The sequence below is a fragment of the Pteropus medius genome, unplaced genomic scaffold, assembly GCF_902729225.1.
Source record: "Pteropus medius unplaced genomic scaffold, Ma_sr-lr_union100, whole genome shotgun sequence".
Classification (NCBI taxonomy): Eukaryota; Metazoa; Chordata; class Mammalia; order Chiroptera; family Pteropodidae; genus Pteropus; species Pteropus medius.
The window spans coordinates 4,118,170-4,131,662 of record NW_024355205.1 but is presented as its reverse complement, the minus strand read 5'-3'; the positions used below and the strand labels follow the sequence as shown (position 1 = coordinate 4,131,662).

The window sequence follows — 13,493 nt, the reverse complement described above, 5'->3', positions numbered from 1 at the left end:
GACGTCATTTGTGCGCCGACAGCGGAAGGGCCCTCTCCGTCTTACATCCGCTTTCGTCTCCGCGCCCCCTACGCCGGGTGCCGCACGCTAAACAGCACGTGCGCTGCTGAATGGAGCTGGTTGCTGGTTGCTACGAGCAGGTCCTTTTTGGGTTCAGTGTACACCCGGAGCCCAAGGCAGACGGCGACCACGAGGTAAGAGCCGACCTGCCAAGGGACCACCGGAGCTGTGGTCGGGGGAAGGGCAGGTCAACTCACATGACCCAGGTAAACACATCACCGGTGGTCAACACATCGTCTTATCCTTTAGAGATTAATTGACGAGTCAAACTCACGAAACCTAAGGTAGCTTTTTAAATCATGGAGTAGGCATTTCACAAAACGAGGTAATGTCTGTTATAGCAGACATTTTTGACCACAGTGCACGAAGGAAGCTGGTATTTCTGCAAATTCGTTGCGTATGGATTTAAGGGTCGCGCCCATAAGTTGACAGCCAGTTTAGGTGTTCCGGATTTAAGAAAAGAACAGTTCGTTCTTTCACTGAGTTTCTGTCCTGGAGTTCTACAAAATGTTAGAGTTAGGTCAGGATAAATCCTTCATTGATAAAGTGACACCAATTCATTATTATTATTATTTGCATGCAGCGAAGGTGCAAAGAAGCTAAAGGTATGATTTCTGCACTGGACATCTTCTCAACATAAGAGGGAGAGGATTGGGAGACAGATGCATGGAGAGAAATTACAACAAAATATAAGTATATTACTAGACGTGTGAATAAAAAGTAAATTAGTCAAACAGGTAGTTAGGCTACAACCAGGACTAGAAAAGAATAAGATCTTTTAGTCCAGGATTATTCTTCCCCCTAAGCAATCCTAGGTATTTAAAAAACCTATTTCATTGAGCGCTTCTGTATGGAGAAGTCAAGGTGTCGGTCTTGAATTAACTAGAAAATTGGAAGCATATGACTTGACTAATTGTTTTTGTTTATTTTGCTTTCTATTCTAGTAATCTGTCTTTGGCTGAAAGACGATGTTTAGAATATTTAAGAATGGTGCTACTGATTGTGTTCTCTTTGTAATAACGTTGCTTACCATGTTTCAAACACATGTAGTCCTCAACAATCTTGTGAGGCAGATACAGTTATCCCCATTTCATAGATGAGGAACCTGAAGTTGAGGTAGGTTAAGTGACATGCTTAAGGCCACTCACAGTTAATATTTGGCAGACTTGGGATTCAAATCCCCAGGTGTCTCTTGACACTTGAAATTCTTAACCATTACCCAATACTGCTTCTGATCCTAGACAGACAATAGCCCAGATAACCAACATTCCTTCTGTAATATGAACAAGCGAAGGTTATTTGATTTATGGCCATAGCAGCCCTTCAGGAATATTGTACCTTTACTTGAAAGAGGCTCCCTCGGTTTTTATTGATGGTGGAACTGTCTGTTGCTGTAGTTATTTAGGAATTAGTTTGCAGTAACACATCTTCAGTGTGTTTAGACACTTAAGTTTTGGTGTTTTTTTTTCTTCCTTGGTTCATTTTACTAACACTTCCTGATGCAGCTCCTTCAATTTGAGATATGCATGTGCATGTATTCTTGGCACTTAGCCAATCATACTTATCCAATCCAAAAGTTACATATCAGTTAAGTGTAGAGTTCTTGAGATCTTATCATTGGTCATTCTTTAGGGCTTATATTGGTACTACTGGGAACCCTCTTAATCCTATTTATTTTTGCTTATGGGACTTGTCATTATACTTATCTCTGTGTGACATATTAATTTATTGTCTTTTTTTTTTTCTGCAGCAATGGCAGCTGCATTAGAATAAGGACTTTTATTTCTTGTATTCACTAATGTATATCAACTGCTTAAAGTGATGCCAGGCACATAGTAGTCATTCAGTATTTCAGTAAATAAATTCAAATTCAGTTTGAACATTTGAATGAACAGTATGCAAGTCTGACATATAAGTAAATATAATTAAGAGTTAAGAATTTGGGTGGGACCTTAAAGTTCCTGTTGTCCAGTATCCATAATTGAAGTCATGATACAAAACATTGCAGTCCCATCTCTTTGCTTTACCTTCCTTATTCAATTCTCAGTTCTTTGTTTTACTTTACATATTGTGTAGTTTTTTTCTCCATTTGTAGGTTCCATTGGTAGTTTTCAAGGATTGTGGAACCCCTTATCTGTTTCTAGAGAGCTATATGATATGATTGTGATATTGATTGTATATTTTACTCCTCAGCAGAAATGGACTCCTGTGGCTGACTTCACTCACCATGCCCACACTGCCTCCTTGTCAGCATTGGCTGTAAATAGTCGTTTTGTAGTCACTGGGAGCAAAGATGAAACAATTCACATTTATGACATGAAAAAAAAGATAGACCATGGGGCTCTAGTGCATCACAATGGTAAGAAAATGATATCTTTTAACATAAAACTGTTGAGGCGTTATTATTTTACAATTTGTGAACTTCAGTTACCCAATTCATTAAGTAGATTCTGTGCTAGGAAATACAGAAACGAAAAGAAAAAAAATGTGGTTCTTTGTCCTTAAGTTGTTCACAGTCTGTGTCGGGAGACAGAAGGCAAGCACTTAAGTCACTCTGTGGAAGTGGGGGAGGAAATGAATTTTCACTGAAAACGTCCTTAAAATGACATCTGAATTACCTTAAAAGAGAAGTATGAGTAGTTATCCAGGTGAAGTTTGCAAAGAGGGAGAAGGGATATTCCAGGCAGAGCAAGCAGCATGAGGAGCACAAGTAGCATCATCATACTAATAGCTAACTTTACTAAGGGAGTATCATGTACCCAGTAGTGTGCCAAAAATTATATCTTCAGTTCATAGAAGAGAAAAACCTTGCTTCAAAGATATTATATGACTTACCCAGAGTCACAAAACAGTGTATCTAGAACTTGAACCTCGGTCTATAGCCCATATTTTTAACCACCTTTATGCACGGGGAACTGTAAGTAGGTCAGTATTATGAGAAGGTTAGAACGAAGGTTGGGGTGGCTGGAGAAGTAGATGGGGCAAGATCCTGGTGATCCTTGAGTGGAGGATGTTAGTGATTCAATGGGAGGGAGAGATGCAGGCTGAGAAAAGTGCTGGCAGTTCGGGTATGAGAATGATGCTGACTAAGAACAAGCAAAATGACTGATGAGAGCCTGCCCAATTGAAGTTGGAGGCTATGGATTGAGTAACATCAGTTTGTAATAAGCTACAGACGTTTCTGTAGAGAGGAAAGTTATTTGGCGTGTACAATAGAAGGATTGATTTGGGGGGAAATTGAGGGTTTCGGTAAAAGAATAGTTTAGGTTTTTAGCCTAGAGAAAATGAGGTTTAAGGGTCTGCAGATCTCTGAAATAAGAAAGCAGTTGGAATGTGAGTGAAGGAAGGCATGAAAGCTGGAAAGGTGTGAGGTTGCAGTTAGATAATAGATTCTTCGAATTCAAGAGTTCTGATGTGGAGCAGCTCTAGGTGATAAAGTGTCCTGGTTGTGAGTGTGACAGTCCAAGGTACTGAGGAGGCAAATTATTTATTAAAGATCTTTGGCTTTTTCAGTACAAAGGGCAATGTAAAGGATTGACCAGGAGGTATGCAGATAAACAATAATGACCCAGGGGTTTACTTTCTTATTCTGTAAATGACCCAATAACAAATATTTAGGCTTTGTGGACAAATGGTCCCTGTTACAATCCCTCACCTCTGTGCTACAGTGAAACAATATAGAAGCAGGCCACTGGTCAGATTTGGCCTGCAGTGTTTGGCTGACCCCTGAGCTATAGGGCAGTTAAGCTGTTGACACAAGCTTTAGAAAATAAGAATTTTGAGAGTAAATGTATAATGGCATAGGCTGCTTTGGGGAGCTAGAAGAATGCTGGGTTCTTCCATCACCTCACTTCTTTTCAGCCATTTAGTATTTGAGGACAATGAACATATCTCCCTGTCTCAAGCTTTAGGGGCATTTCATGGGAGATCCAGGCTTCATTTTGGGCATATGGGAGTGGAGTATTTTGTGAAGAAATTGAAAAGATGTAGGAAATGTTGTTAATTATGGGAAGGAGATTGCGGAAGGCTTAGTGGAAGAGCGTAACCATTTAAATTCTTACGACAGTAAATGAGAACTGTGTAAAAGTCTATTCAAAAACAGCTCTGTAATGATAATTATATTGTGGGTGATTGTGTAGCTAACTGACTTCTTACAATGGACTTTAAGGTTTATTTCAGGAACACTTACATTGGATGTTTACTTACTGCAACACAGCCTTCAAACCAGAAAGAGAATTTGCATTCAAGATGAATGTTAATTTTGCCTATTTTGTTTTTCCACAGGCACAATAACTTGCCTGGAATTCCATGGCAACAGGCATTTAATCAGTGGGGCAGAAGACGGACTCATTTGTGTCTGGGATGCAAAGAAATGGGAGTGCCTGAAGTCGATTAAAGCTCACAAGTAAGTCCTGCCCTTTCCCGTGGGCAGTCTCTAAGTGCCAGTCAAGTTGGGTGCTAACTGTTGGTTTCCTTTTAGAGGACATGTGACCTTCCTTTCTATTCACCCATCTGGCAAGTTGGCTCTGTCTGTGGGTACAGATAAGACACTAAGGTAAGTCATTAATGCCCAAGAGCATCTTTACTGAGTCATGGTCTTTGTTCTCCAAGTACAACAGGAGTCCTTTGCCAGGGTATTGTTTGCTACAATAATCAGATACTGTTTCTATATTGTCTCAGAGCTGTCAGCCATTTAAATAAATAAATATATCACAAATTAAAAATATCATGATGTAAACAAATGTTGAAAGCTAGTGAACCTTTTCATAATAGTAGGAAAAAAATGACAAGCTCAGTGTTCAAACATGCACATTACATTTCAGTCACTGTAAGCTGTAAAGAGGAGTGTTGTCATAAAAAATGTTTTAGGGGGTAAAACCTTTTGAAATTGTATTAAATATGTTGAAGGGGTTGTGGGAGTACCTCTTTAACAAGTTAATCTTGCTTAATAATAAATATTTCAGATGTCATTTAAGGAAGATGGCAGTTCTAAATAGCCAGGTATTTAGTAAATTGTCATTGAGTAAACCTTCATTATGCTTACCTTTACACCTAGTAAAAGTTAATGATCATGCCACAAGTGAGCTTCTTATTTTGCAGAACATGGAATCTTGTGGAAGGAAGATCGGCATTCATTAAAAATATAAAGCAAAGTGAGTTATTTTTATTTGGAATGCATTTTATAACATCTTGATGGAATATGAACACACACACACACGTACATGCATGTACACATTTGTTTACCTGCATGATGGTAGTTAACTCTGAGAGCTTTAGGTTACATTTTCTGTTTTAGATTGGGATTCTTGTGGCTCTGCTACCTACCAGCTCTGTGACCTTTAAGGATTCTTAGAACCCAGTTTATTGTCTAAAATTTAACTCACAAAATATGTATCATAAGTTTGTTGTGAGTATTCAGTAGGATAATGAATGTGAAAATATGCCGTTTTTTAAAATAAATGTTTGCTATTTTCATTATTATTCTGATCATTTAATTTTTTATTTATGAAATTAAAAGGCTTTGTTCTTTTAATTTACAGATGCTCACATAGTACAGTGGTCCCCAAGAGGAGAGAAATACATAGTTGTCATACTGAATAAAATAGACGTCTATCAGCTTGATACAGCATCAGTTAGTGGCACCATCACAAATGAAAGCAGAATATCTTCTGTTACATTTCTTTCAGTAAGTGATCAGAAATCAGTGATAGAAGTTTAGTGTCTGCATGCTGGTTGGAACTGTTGATGACATTTGATGTTCTTTTTCTCCTAGGAGTCTGTCCTTGCAGTGGCTGGAGATGAAGAAGTCGTAAGGTTTTTTGACACTGATTCACTAACGTGCCTCTGTGAATTTAAAGCTCATGAAAACAGGTCTTCTTTTTTTTTATTTTTTAACCAATCTCTGTGTATTTGTAGGGTCTCAAAAACATTTTATATACAATAGTTTCATAAAGCAGGGTATATATCTTTTATGAACAACTGCAGAGGTAGACATATCTGCATATATATGATATCTGGAGTTGGGAGGATGGTAGAAATGTCTTCTTGGCCTTAGTAATGTAAAAATGAAGTTGTCATCAGGATTAATCATTTGCACAAGATAATTTCCCAATAATTTTGTTAGACGGGGCCTGAAATCAACCATATTTGAACAGGAAAAAAAAAATTAAAACAATCTTGAGTTTTGCCCCAACCACTCTTAACTTTTTACTTTATTCCCCTTGTCTACTTCTTCCCCCTTTATACCCCATTTATTTTTCTTGCAGGAGAAATAAATGACATTGTTGACTTCCGTTTTATGCCAGTCTCTGTTTCCTCTTACTGCTTACTGTATTTCTAGGGGTAGACACTGAGTCTCTCAGTAAATGAATAAGTGACTTGGCCAAGATTACCCCACTGTTCAGTGATGGAACTGGGATCCAAACCCAGTTCTACCTGACTTTGCTCCTGCTTTTTCTACTATAATTTTGAAAAAGAAGATAATGTACAGAGTTATATACTTTAATGTTTTTCATTTATATATTCTACATCTTAAGTCTTAGTTTTCAGTTTCTAAATAATGAGTTTTAAGAAATCTCTCTTTGTAAATAGTACTGCAATCAATATACAGGTCCTAGTTAAGATGATTAGAGAAGGGGGAGTGGGACCTTAGGGATAAAAAAGGCACTATTTCTAAAAAGAGAAGAGAACTGCAAGCACACTGGCCCTAAGGGAGGAAAGAGCTGAGTGTATTTAGGAACAGATTAAAGACTGTATTACTAGATCTAAGTGAGCCAAATGGTGCACAGCCCTGTAGGTGGTTGTTGTGGAGTTTAGATTTTATATTAAATGCCTTTGTAGATTTTATTGTGTTTCTTATTATGGGAAAAATATAAAGACAGATAGACCAGTGTAAGGAAGCAACTACTATAGACCTACCACCCAGCTTCAGCAGTTATCAATTTATGCTCAGTCTTGCTTCATAAATATTCCTAGCCATTTCCTTTCCCATGTTATTTTAATGCAGATCCTAGCTTTGTAGGTTTCTAAGACTGGGAGTAACATAATTTAATTTACATTTTAAAAACTTGTTAAGGGGCAAAAATGGAAGCAGAGAGGCCAATTAGGCCACTTCATAATTCAGAAGAAAAATGGTAGTAGTTTAGACTAGGATTGGTGACACTGAAGATGAGAGGCATGGATATATAGGAGTAAGCCTTGATTCATCTCTTGTTTTCTATCTACTGAACTTGTAGTTTCTTAAGGTGAGGGGCTTTGTTTTAAATATCTTTCTTTCCTTTGTGATAATCTCATTATTTATAGTTATAATCACCTTTTAAATTTTTTCTTAATGTATAGTTAACAGTCAATTTTGTCTTAGAATTTCAGCCCTGAAAAATGACTCACAGGATGCGTAGCACATTTATATTTTAGTACCATTCATTGAACAGTTTGGAAGCACTTGAAACATTGAAAAATCAAAAGACTGTACATAGAACCTTTATAACAGTATCATACTATTTGAAGAAAGGACCTTTTATGATGTTAATATTTTTATCCTAGGGTAAAAGACATATTCAGTTTTGAAATTCCAGAAAATCATGTTATCGTTACAGCATCGAGTGACGGTTTCATCAAAATGTGGAAGCTTAAACAAGATAAGGTCAGTGTCTTAGTATAATACAAGTATACTTTAATGTAAGTCTTACTATCAGTATTGCTTTGAGTTAAATGAAGTGGAATTTTAAAAGTCAGACAACTTTTGAATAAGCTTTTTTAAAAATTTTAATTAGTTTCAAGTATACAGTACATTGGTTAGACATCTATATAGTTCATAAAATGATCCCAATTGCTCCCTCTCTCCCCTGATCCTCTACCTAGCCAACATATTAATGCTAACTGCATACCCTATGCTGTGCTCCCCATCCCCATGACCATCCATCAACTACTAATTTGTACTTCTTTAACCCTTCACCCATTCTCCTAGCCTCCCCTCTCCTGTGTCTGTCACCAATTTGTCCCCTATATTTGTGAATCTGTTTTAGATTAGTTTGTTCTTTAGGTTCTTCATAAGTAAATCATATGTTATTTATCTTTCTCTGTCTGACTTAAATACCTTCTACGTCCATCAAGGCAATATCTTTTTCCATCCCCTTCCTTTTAGTCTGTGTGTTTTTTTAAATCCGAAGTGAGTGTCTTGTAGGCAGCATGTCGGGGTCTTGTTTTCTTATCCATTCATCAACTCTCTTTTAGTTGGAGCACTTAATTTTTTCCATTTGAGGTACTTATTGATAGGAATGTTACCATTTTTTATTCCTGTTTTTATACATGTTTTTTCTTCTTAAAGAAATCCTTCTAACATTTCCTGTAATTCTGGCTTGGTGGTGACAAATTCCTTTAGCTTATTTTTGTCTGGGAAGCTCTTTATCTGTCCTTCAACTCTAAATGATAGCTTTTCTGGATAAATTATTCTTGGTTGTAGATCCTGGGTCTTCATTCTATGGAGTATTTTGTTCCAAGCCCTTCTGTCCTGCATAGTTTCTTTTGAGAAATCAGCTGCCAGTCTTATGGGTGCTCCCTTGTAGGTAACTGCTTTTCTCTTGCTGCTTTTAAGATTCTCTCTTTGTATTTAACCTTTGGCATTTTAATTATGATATATCTTGGTGTGAGTCTCTTTGGATCCCTGGTTTTGGGGATTCTCTGAGCTTCCTGGAGTTCTATGTCTATTTCCTTCACCAGGTTAGGGAAGTTTTCCATTATTATTTCTTCAAATAGCTCTTCAACATCTTGTTTTCCTTCCGGTGTGCTGATAAGACAGATATTTTGACCTTTAATAGTGTCCCATGTGCTCCTCAAATTATTTTTACAGTCTTTGCTTCTTTTTTCTTGCCATTCTGATTCAGTGTCCTTGGCTTTCCTGTCCTCTATATAGGTCATTTGATCCTTTTCTTTATTCACTTTGTTTATTCCATTTAATATAGTTTTCATCTCAGATAATGTGTTCTTCATTTCTGACTGCTTCCCCTTTATAATTTTCATTTCCATTTTTATGTTTTTTATCTCTTTGCTCAATTTATCTACACTTCCCAAAAGTCCATTGAACATCTTTATAAGCAGTCTTTTGAACTCTGCATTTGTTAGATTGCTTGACTCCATTATTTTTGGATCTCTGTTCTGTTCTCTCATGTGGTTTCTGCTTCTTTGTCTTCCCATTTTGGCTGCCTTTCTGTATCTCTTTCTATGTATTAAGCAAAGCTTCAAAGTCTTCCAGTCTTATTAGTGTGGATTTGTGTAGTGGGTGTCCAGTGGTACAGTCCTGGGAGGGGTTCAGCTGCCGGCCACATTTCCCTCAAGCCTGTGCCCCTCCGAACCACCTGTTAAGATTTAGCCAGCAGTCCACAGATGCTGTGCATCTAGTTGCCTCAAAGGACCACACCAGAAACCGAGGCCAGTTTCCTCCAGTGTGAGTCTAGGTGCTGTTCAGCAAGGAACACCTGACTCTCTGAAGATACACCTGGATGTAGCTTGGGTGGGGCCCGAGTTGGGGGAGGCGGAGTTTCAGGGAATCCTCTGGACAGAGTGACCACTGTTATCCAGTTTGATGACATCACGGCTATGGCAGTGCTGTGTCTGTGCACTGGGAGCGGGGAGGGCTCAACAGAGGAACAATGGATACCTCTGGCACTTCTGTAACTACAGAGCGAGTCTCACCTTGGCCCTCACTCCGAGAATGTCTCCCTGTAAGTCCCTGGTACCCTTTGCACAGCCGAACCGCCACTGGTGCTCAGAGCGAGCGGGTCCGTCACTGCTAAAGTCTGATCCTGAACACGGCCCCTTTAAGAGGCATCTGCTGCTGCTGCTGCCATAGCCTCTGTTTCACTCAGTCGCTGGGGACCAGGCAGCCTCGTGTCCTCGCCCCATCCTATCTTCTGCCATTGCAGGGTACTTTCTTGGATTTCTCCCTAGCTGTATGGCTTGTTCATCTACATCCCAGGTGATTGTTTCTTGTTGTTTGCTTCTTGTTTCCATCACAACTTTGATTTGGTTGCCAGAGGGATAAACAGAGCCTCTGTCATCTATGCCATTTTATTTCCCTCCCCTTAAATAAACATTTTAAATATTTTCCAGTCCTGATTGATATTCCTGGTTTTAAAGTTAGAGTTCCACAGAGTTCCCTCAGGGTTTGCATTAGTAAGTCAGAGCTGGCAAGATCTCAGCATTACTGCTTTTTCAATCAAAGAATTGCTACTTCTTTTTCTTTTGTATATTGAGGTTCTATGTAAAATTTTTTGTTTTTATTTATGCCTACAAGTGCCTGGTCTTCCTAGGTCGTCTCCCATCCACGTACTAACCAGGCCCGACCCTGCTTAGCTTCCAAGATCAGACATGGGGCTTGTTCAGGGTGGCATGGCCATAGACCATGGACTGTGGCTCCACTGGGCTGCAAACCCCGAACTTTCTGTGTGTAAAGCAGTTGCGCTAACTGCTATACTATGGAACCACGTCCTGTAAAATTTTTTTAGATAAAAATACTGCCATTATTTTAAAAAAAAAAAAAAAAGCAGAAACTCCTGATTGATTATAGAACTAACAATAGTTTAAAACTAGGTAATTGGAAAAATTAAGTTCTCTTCCATGTCTCCCTCTCATAGATTATCTTGGTTTATTATTCTTAGTTCTCTCATAAATACATTCCGTGAATATGATTTGTTAAGTGCCTACTTTGTGCAAAGCTCTTTGTTAAAACCTAGAAATGAACAAGACATGGTCCCTTTCCTTAGTGAATTTTAATTTGCTGAGTACTTAGGAATTAGCTCTGTTAAAGATGTAGTCAAACCAATCATAAATCAGTAATTTCTTCTAAAATTTTTATTTTGGAAGCATATTTTATTCTCAAGAAAATACAGTGTTTTAAATTAAGGACTTGGTTATGGAAAAAGAAAAGTAATTATTTAAAATTCCCCTAATGTTTTTATGAATTTTTCTTTCTTGTTTTAGAAAGTACCCCCATCTTTACTCTGTGAAGTAAACACTAATGCCAGGCTGACATGCCTTGGAGTGTGGCTGGACAAAGTGACAGACAGGAAAGAAAGCCTTCCTCCAGCTGCAGAGCTTTTTCCTGGTAAATGAAATCGATCATTTAAAAAAACTGATAATCATATTGCTTGAATTGTCGAAGTGAAGGAGATCCAGATAACTTTACTTTATTGTCAGCCTACGTTTATTTCCAAGAGAAAAAACACTCTTTAACTGCACTCTCTCTTGTGTTTCAGTAAGTAAAGAACAGTCCAAAAGCAACAAAAAGGATTCTGGCCATGTTGTGCAGGAAGAAGAAAAGCAGTCAAAACCTAACACAAAGAAGTGTGGTTTAACTGGTGTCAGTAATAAGCCAACAAAAGGAAGTAGCCAGGTGTTGACCAAGAAGAGGAAAACAGTAGAAATGTTGGGAAAAAAGAAAAGAAAAAAGAATAAAATATGAATAATATAGTGATTCCCAGATTTCTCCTAAGAAAAACTTTTTAGATGAAATCATTCTTTTCAAATGTACCTAATTTTTTTCCCCTGAGTAAAAGCTAGGAATTTCTTCTTTAAATGTACACCTTTTAAAAAAAATCACTAAATCACTTTCAGGTTTTTTTGTTGTTGTTTTATAAACAGTGGTAAAACTATTTTGGGTAGGCAACATTTCATTATGTATCATGGTGACATATGTTAATGTGTAATATGTAATTTTTACTGTTGTGTAAAGCAAAGATCTTTCTCAAAATAATATAGTTTAAAATAATATAAAATCTTGAACACATTCTTTACCAGAAGTAGATGAGTTGTTTTTCAACTTTTTTCCCTAAATAGGGGAAGAATGAAAAAAAACTGCCTTACTTTAGCTTCTTCAAATGGTTCTAGTAATTTTAATGCAGATTTTGTTCACTTGGGTAACAAAAGGTATAAAAAAATTTTCATACCAGGGCGTCTGGACAAACTTAAAATTATAGACATATAAATAGAGCTTTATACATAAGAAGATTATTAGAGAGATTGCCAAACTTTGTTCAATAATTTTGTTTCCAAGTTGTGGATGATATAACTTCAAGGCAGGAAATGACATTCTAATTTTTTTTATCCATTTAGCTAATGTAACAAAAGTAGTCTTAAAAAGTTCTTTGCATATTTAGGATAATAAGCTTTTATTAAATGTACCTTGCAAATATTTTCTGTCTTTGGCTTGTCCTCTCATTCTCTTGATGTTATCTTGTAGAGCAGAAATTTTTAACTTTAATGGAGTCCAGCTTATCAATTATTTCTTTCATGGGTTATATCTTTGATGTATCTGAAAAAGACTTCATCATACGCAAGGCCATCTAGGTTTTCTCCTGTTACGTTCTAGGAGTTTTATAGTTTTGCAATTTAAATTGAGATCTATAATCCATTTTTAGTTAATTTTTATGGAAGGTGTAAGGTCTGTGTATAAATACATTTCTTGTACCATTTATCAAAGACTATCTTTGCTACATTATGTTGGCTCTGCGCTTTTGTCAATGATCTGTTAACCATATGGTATTCTATTTATGTTCTCTATTGAAGTGTTTGTTCTTTGGCCAATACCACACTGTCTTGATTACTGTAGCTTTATAGTAAGTCTTAAAGTCAGGAAGCATCAGTTCTCCAACTTTGTTCAATGTTGTGTTGGCTCTTCTGGGTCTTTTGCCTCTGCATATAAACTTTGCAATCAGATTGTCAATATCCATAAAGTAACTTGATGGGATTTTGATTGGGATTGCATTGAATCTATAGATCAACTTAGGAAGAACTGATATCTTGACAATATTTGAGTCTTCCTATTCATGAATGTGGACTAGCTCTCCATTTATTTAGTTCTTTGCTTTCATTCATGAGTTTTGTGGTTTTCTTCATACAGGTCTTGACAAATTTTGTTAGATTTATACCTAATTATTTCATTTTCACGTGTGCTAATGTAATGATGTTGTGTTTAGAACTTTAAATTTCACTTGCTCATTGTCGATACATAGGAAAGCAGTTGACTTCTGCATATTAATCTTTTATCCTGCAGTCTTGCTGTAATCACTTAGTTCTAGGTTTTTTATTGATTCGTTCAGATTTTATGTATAGGTGGTCCTGTCATATGTGACCAAAGACAGTTTTATGTCTTCTTTCCCAGCTTGTATACCTTTTATTTACTTGCCTGTTCACGTTGGCAAGGACTTCTTGAAAATAAGTAGTAATTGGGTCTTTTTTTAATTCAACTTTCTGTTTTGAGATAATTGTAGATTCACATGCAGTTATAAGAAATAATACATGGAAATTTCATGTACCCTTTATCCAGTTTCCCACAATGGTACCATCTTGGAAGCTATAGTAAATTATTATATCTGGGATATAGAAAATGATAAAATCAAGATACAGAACATTTCTATCACCACCAGGACCCCTCATGT

General features: G+C 37.0%; 1 protein-coding gene across 2 annotated transcripts; it reads left to right on the top strand.

The window, feature by feature from the left end:
* The first annotated feature begins 31 nt into the window (after positions 1-31).
* PAK1IP1 (PAK1 interacting protein 1) lies at positions 32-13,290 on the top strand. Of its 2 annotated transcripts, none has more exons than XM_039858016.1 (10): positions 32-194; positions 2,257-2,419; positions 4,345-4,465; positions 4,541-4,615; positions 5,161-5,213; positions 5,601-5,746; positions 5,834-5,931; positions 7,603-7,702; positions 11,038-11,161; positions 11,313-13,290. In XM_039858016.1, the coding sequence occupies exons 1-10, from the start codon at positions 111-113 to the stop codon at positions 11,516-11,518; spliced, it is 1,170 nt and encodes a 389-aa protein (XP_039713950.1). In that variant the 5' UTR covers positions 32-110; the 3' UTR covers positions 11,519-13,290. The 2 variants fall into 2 exon arrangements, with proteins under 2 accessions (XP_039713950.1, XP_039713948.1); XM_039858014.1 differs by having other exon boundaries at positions 36-194; positions 2,254-2,419.
* The last annotated feature ends 203 nt before the right edge of the window (positions 13,291-13,493 follow it).

Excerpts from the sequence above, each read along its gene's own strand:
- PAK1IP1 (XM_039858014.1), top strand. The coding sequence starts at position 111 with ATGGAGCTGGTTGCTGGTTGCTACGAGCAGGTCCTTTTTGGGTTCAGT. Across the intron at positions 2,420-4,344 it reads GGCTCTAGTGCATCACAATG|GCACAATAACTTGCCTGGAA; the intron begins GTAAGAAAATGA and ends GTTTTTCCACAG. Across the intron at positions 4,466-4,540 it reads AAGTCGATTAAAGCTCACAA|AGGACATGTGACCTTCCTTT; the intron begins GTAAGTCCTGCC and ends GTTTCCTTTTAG.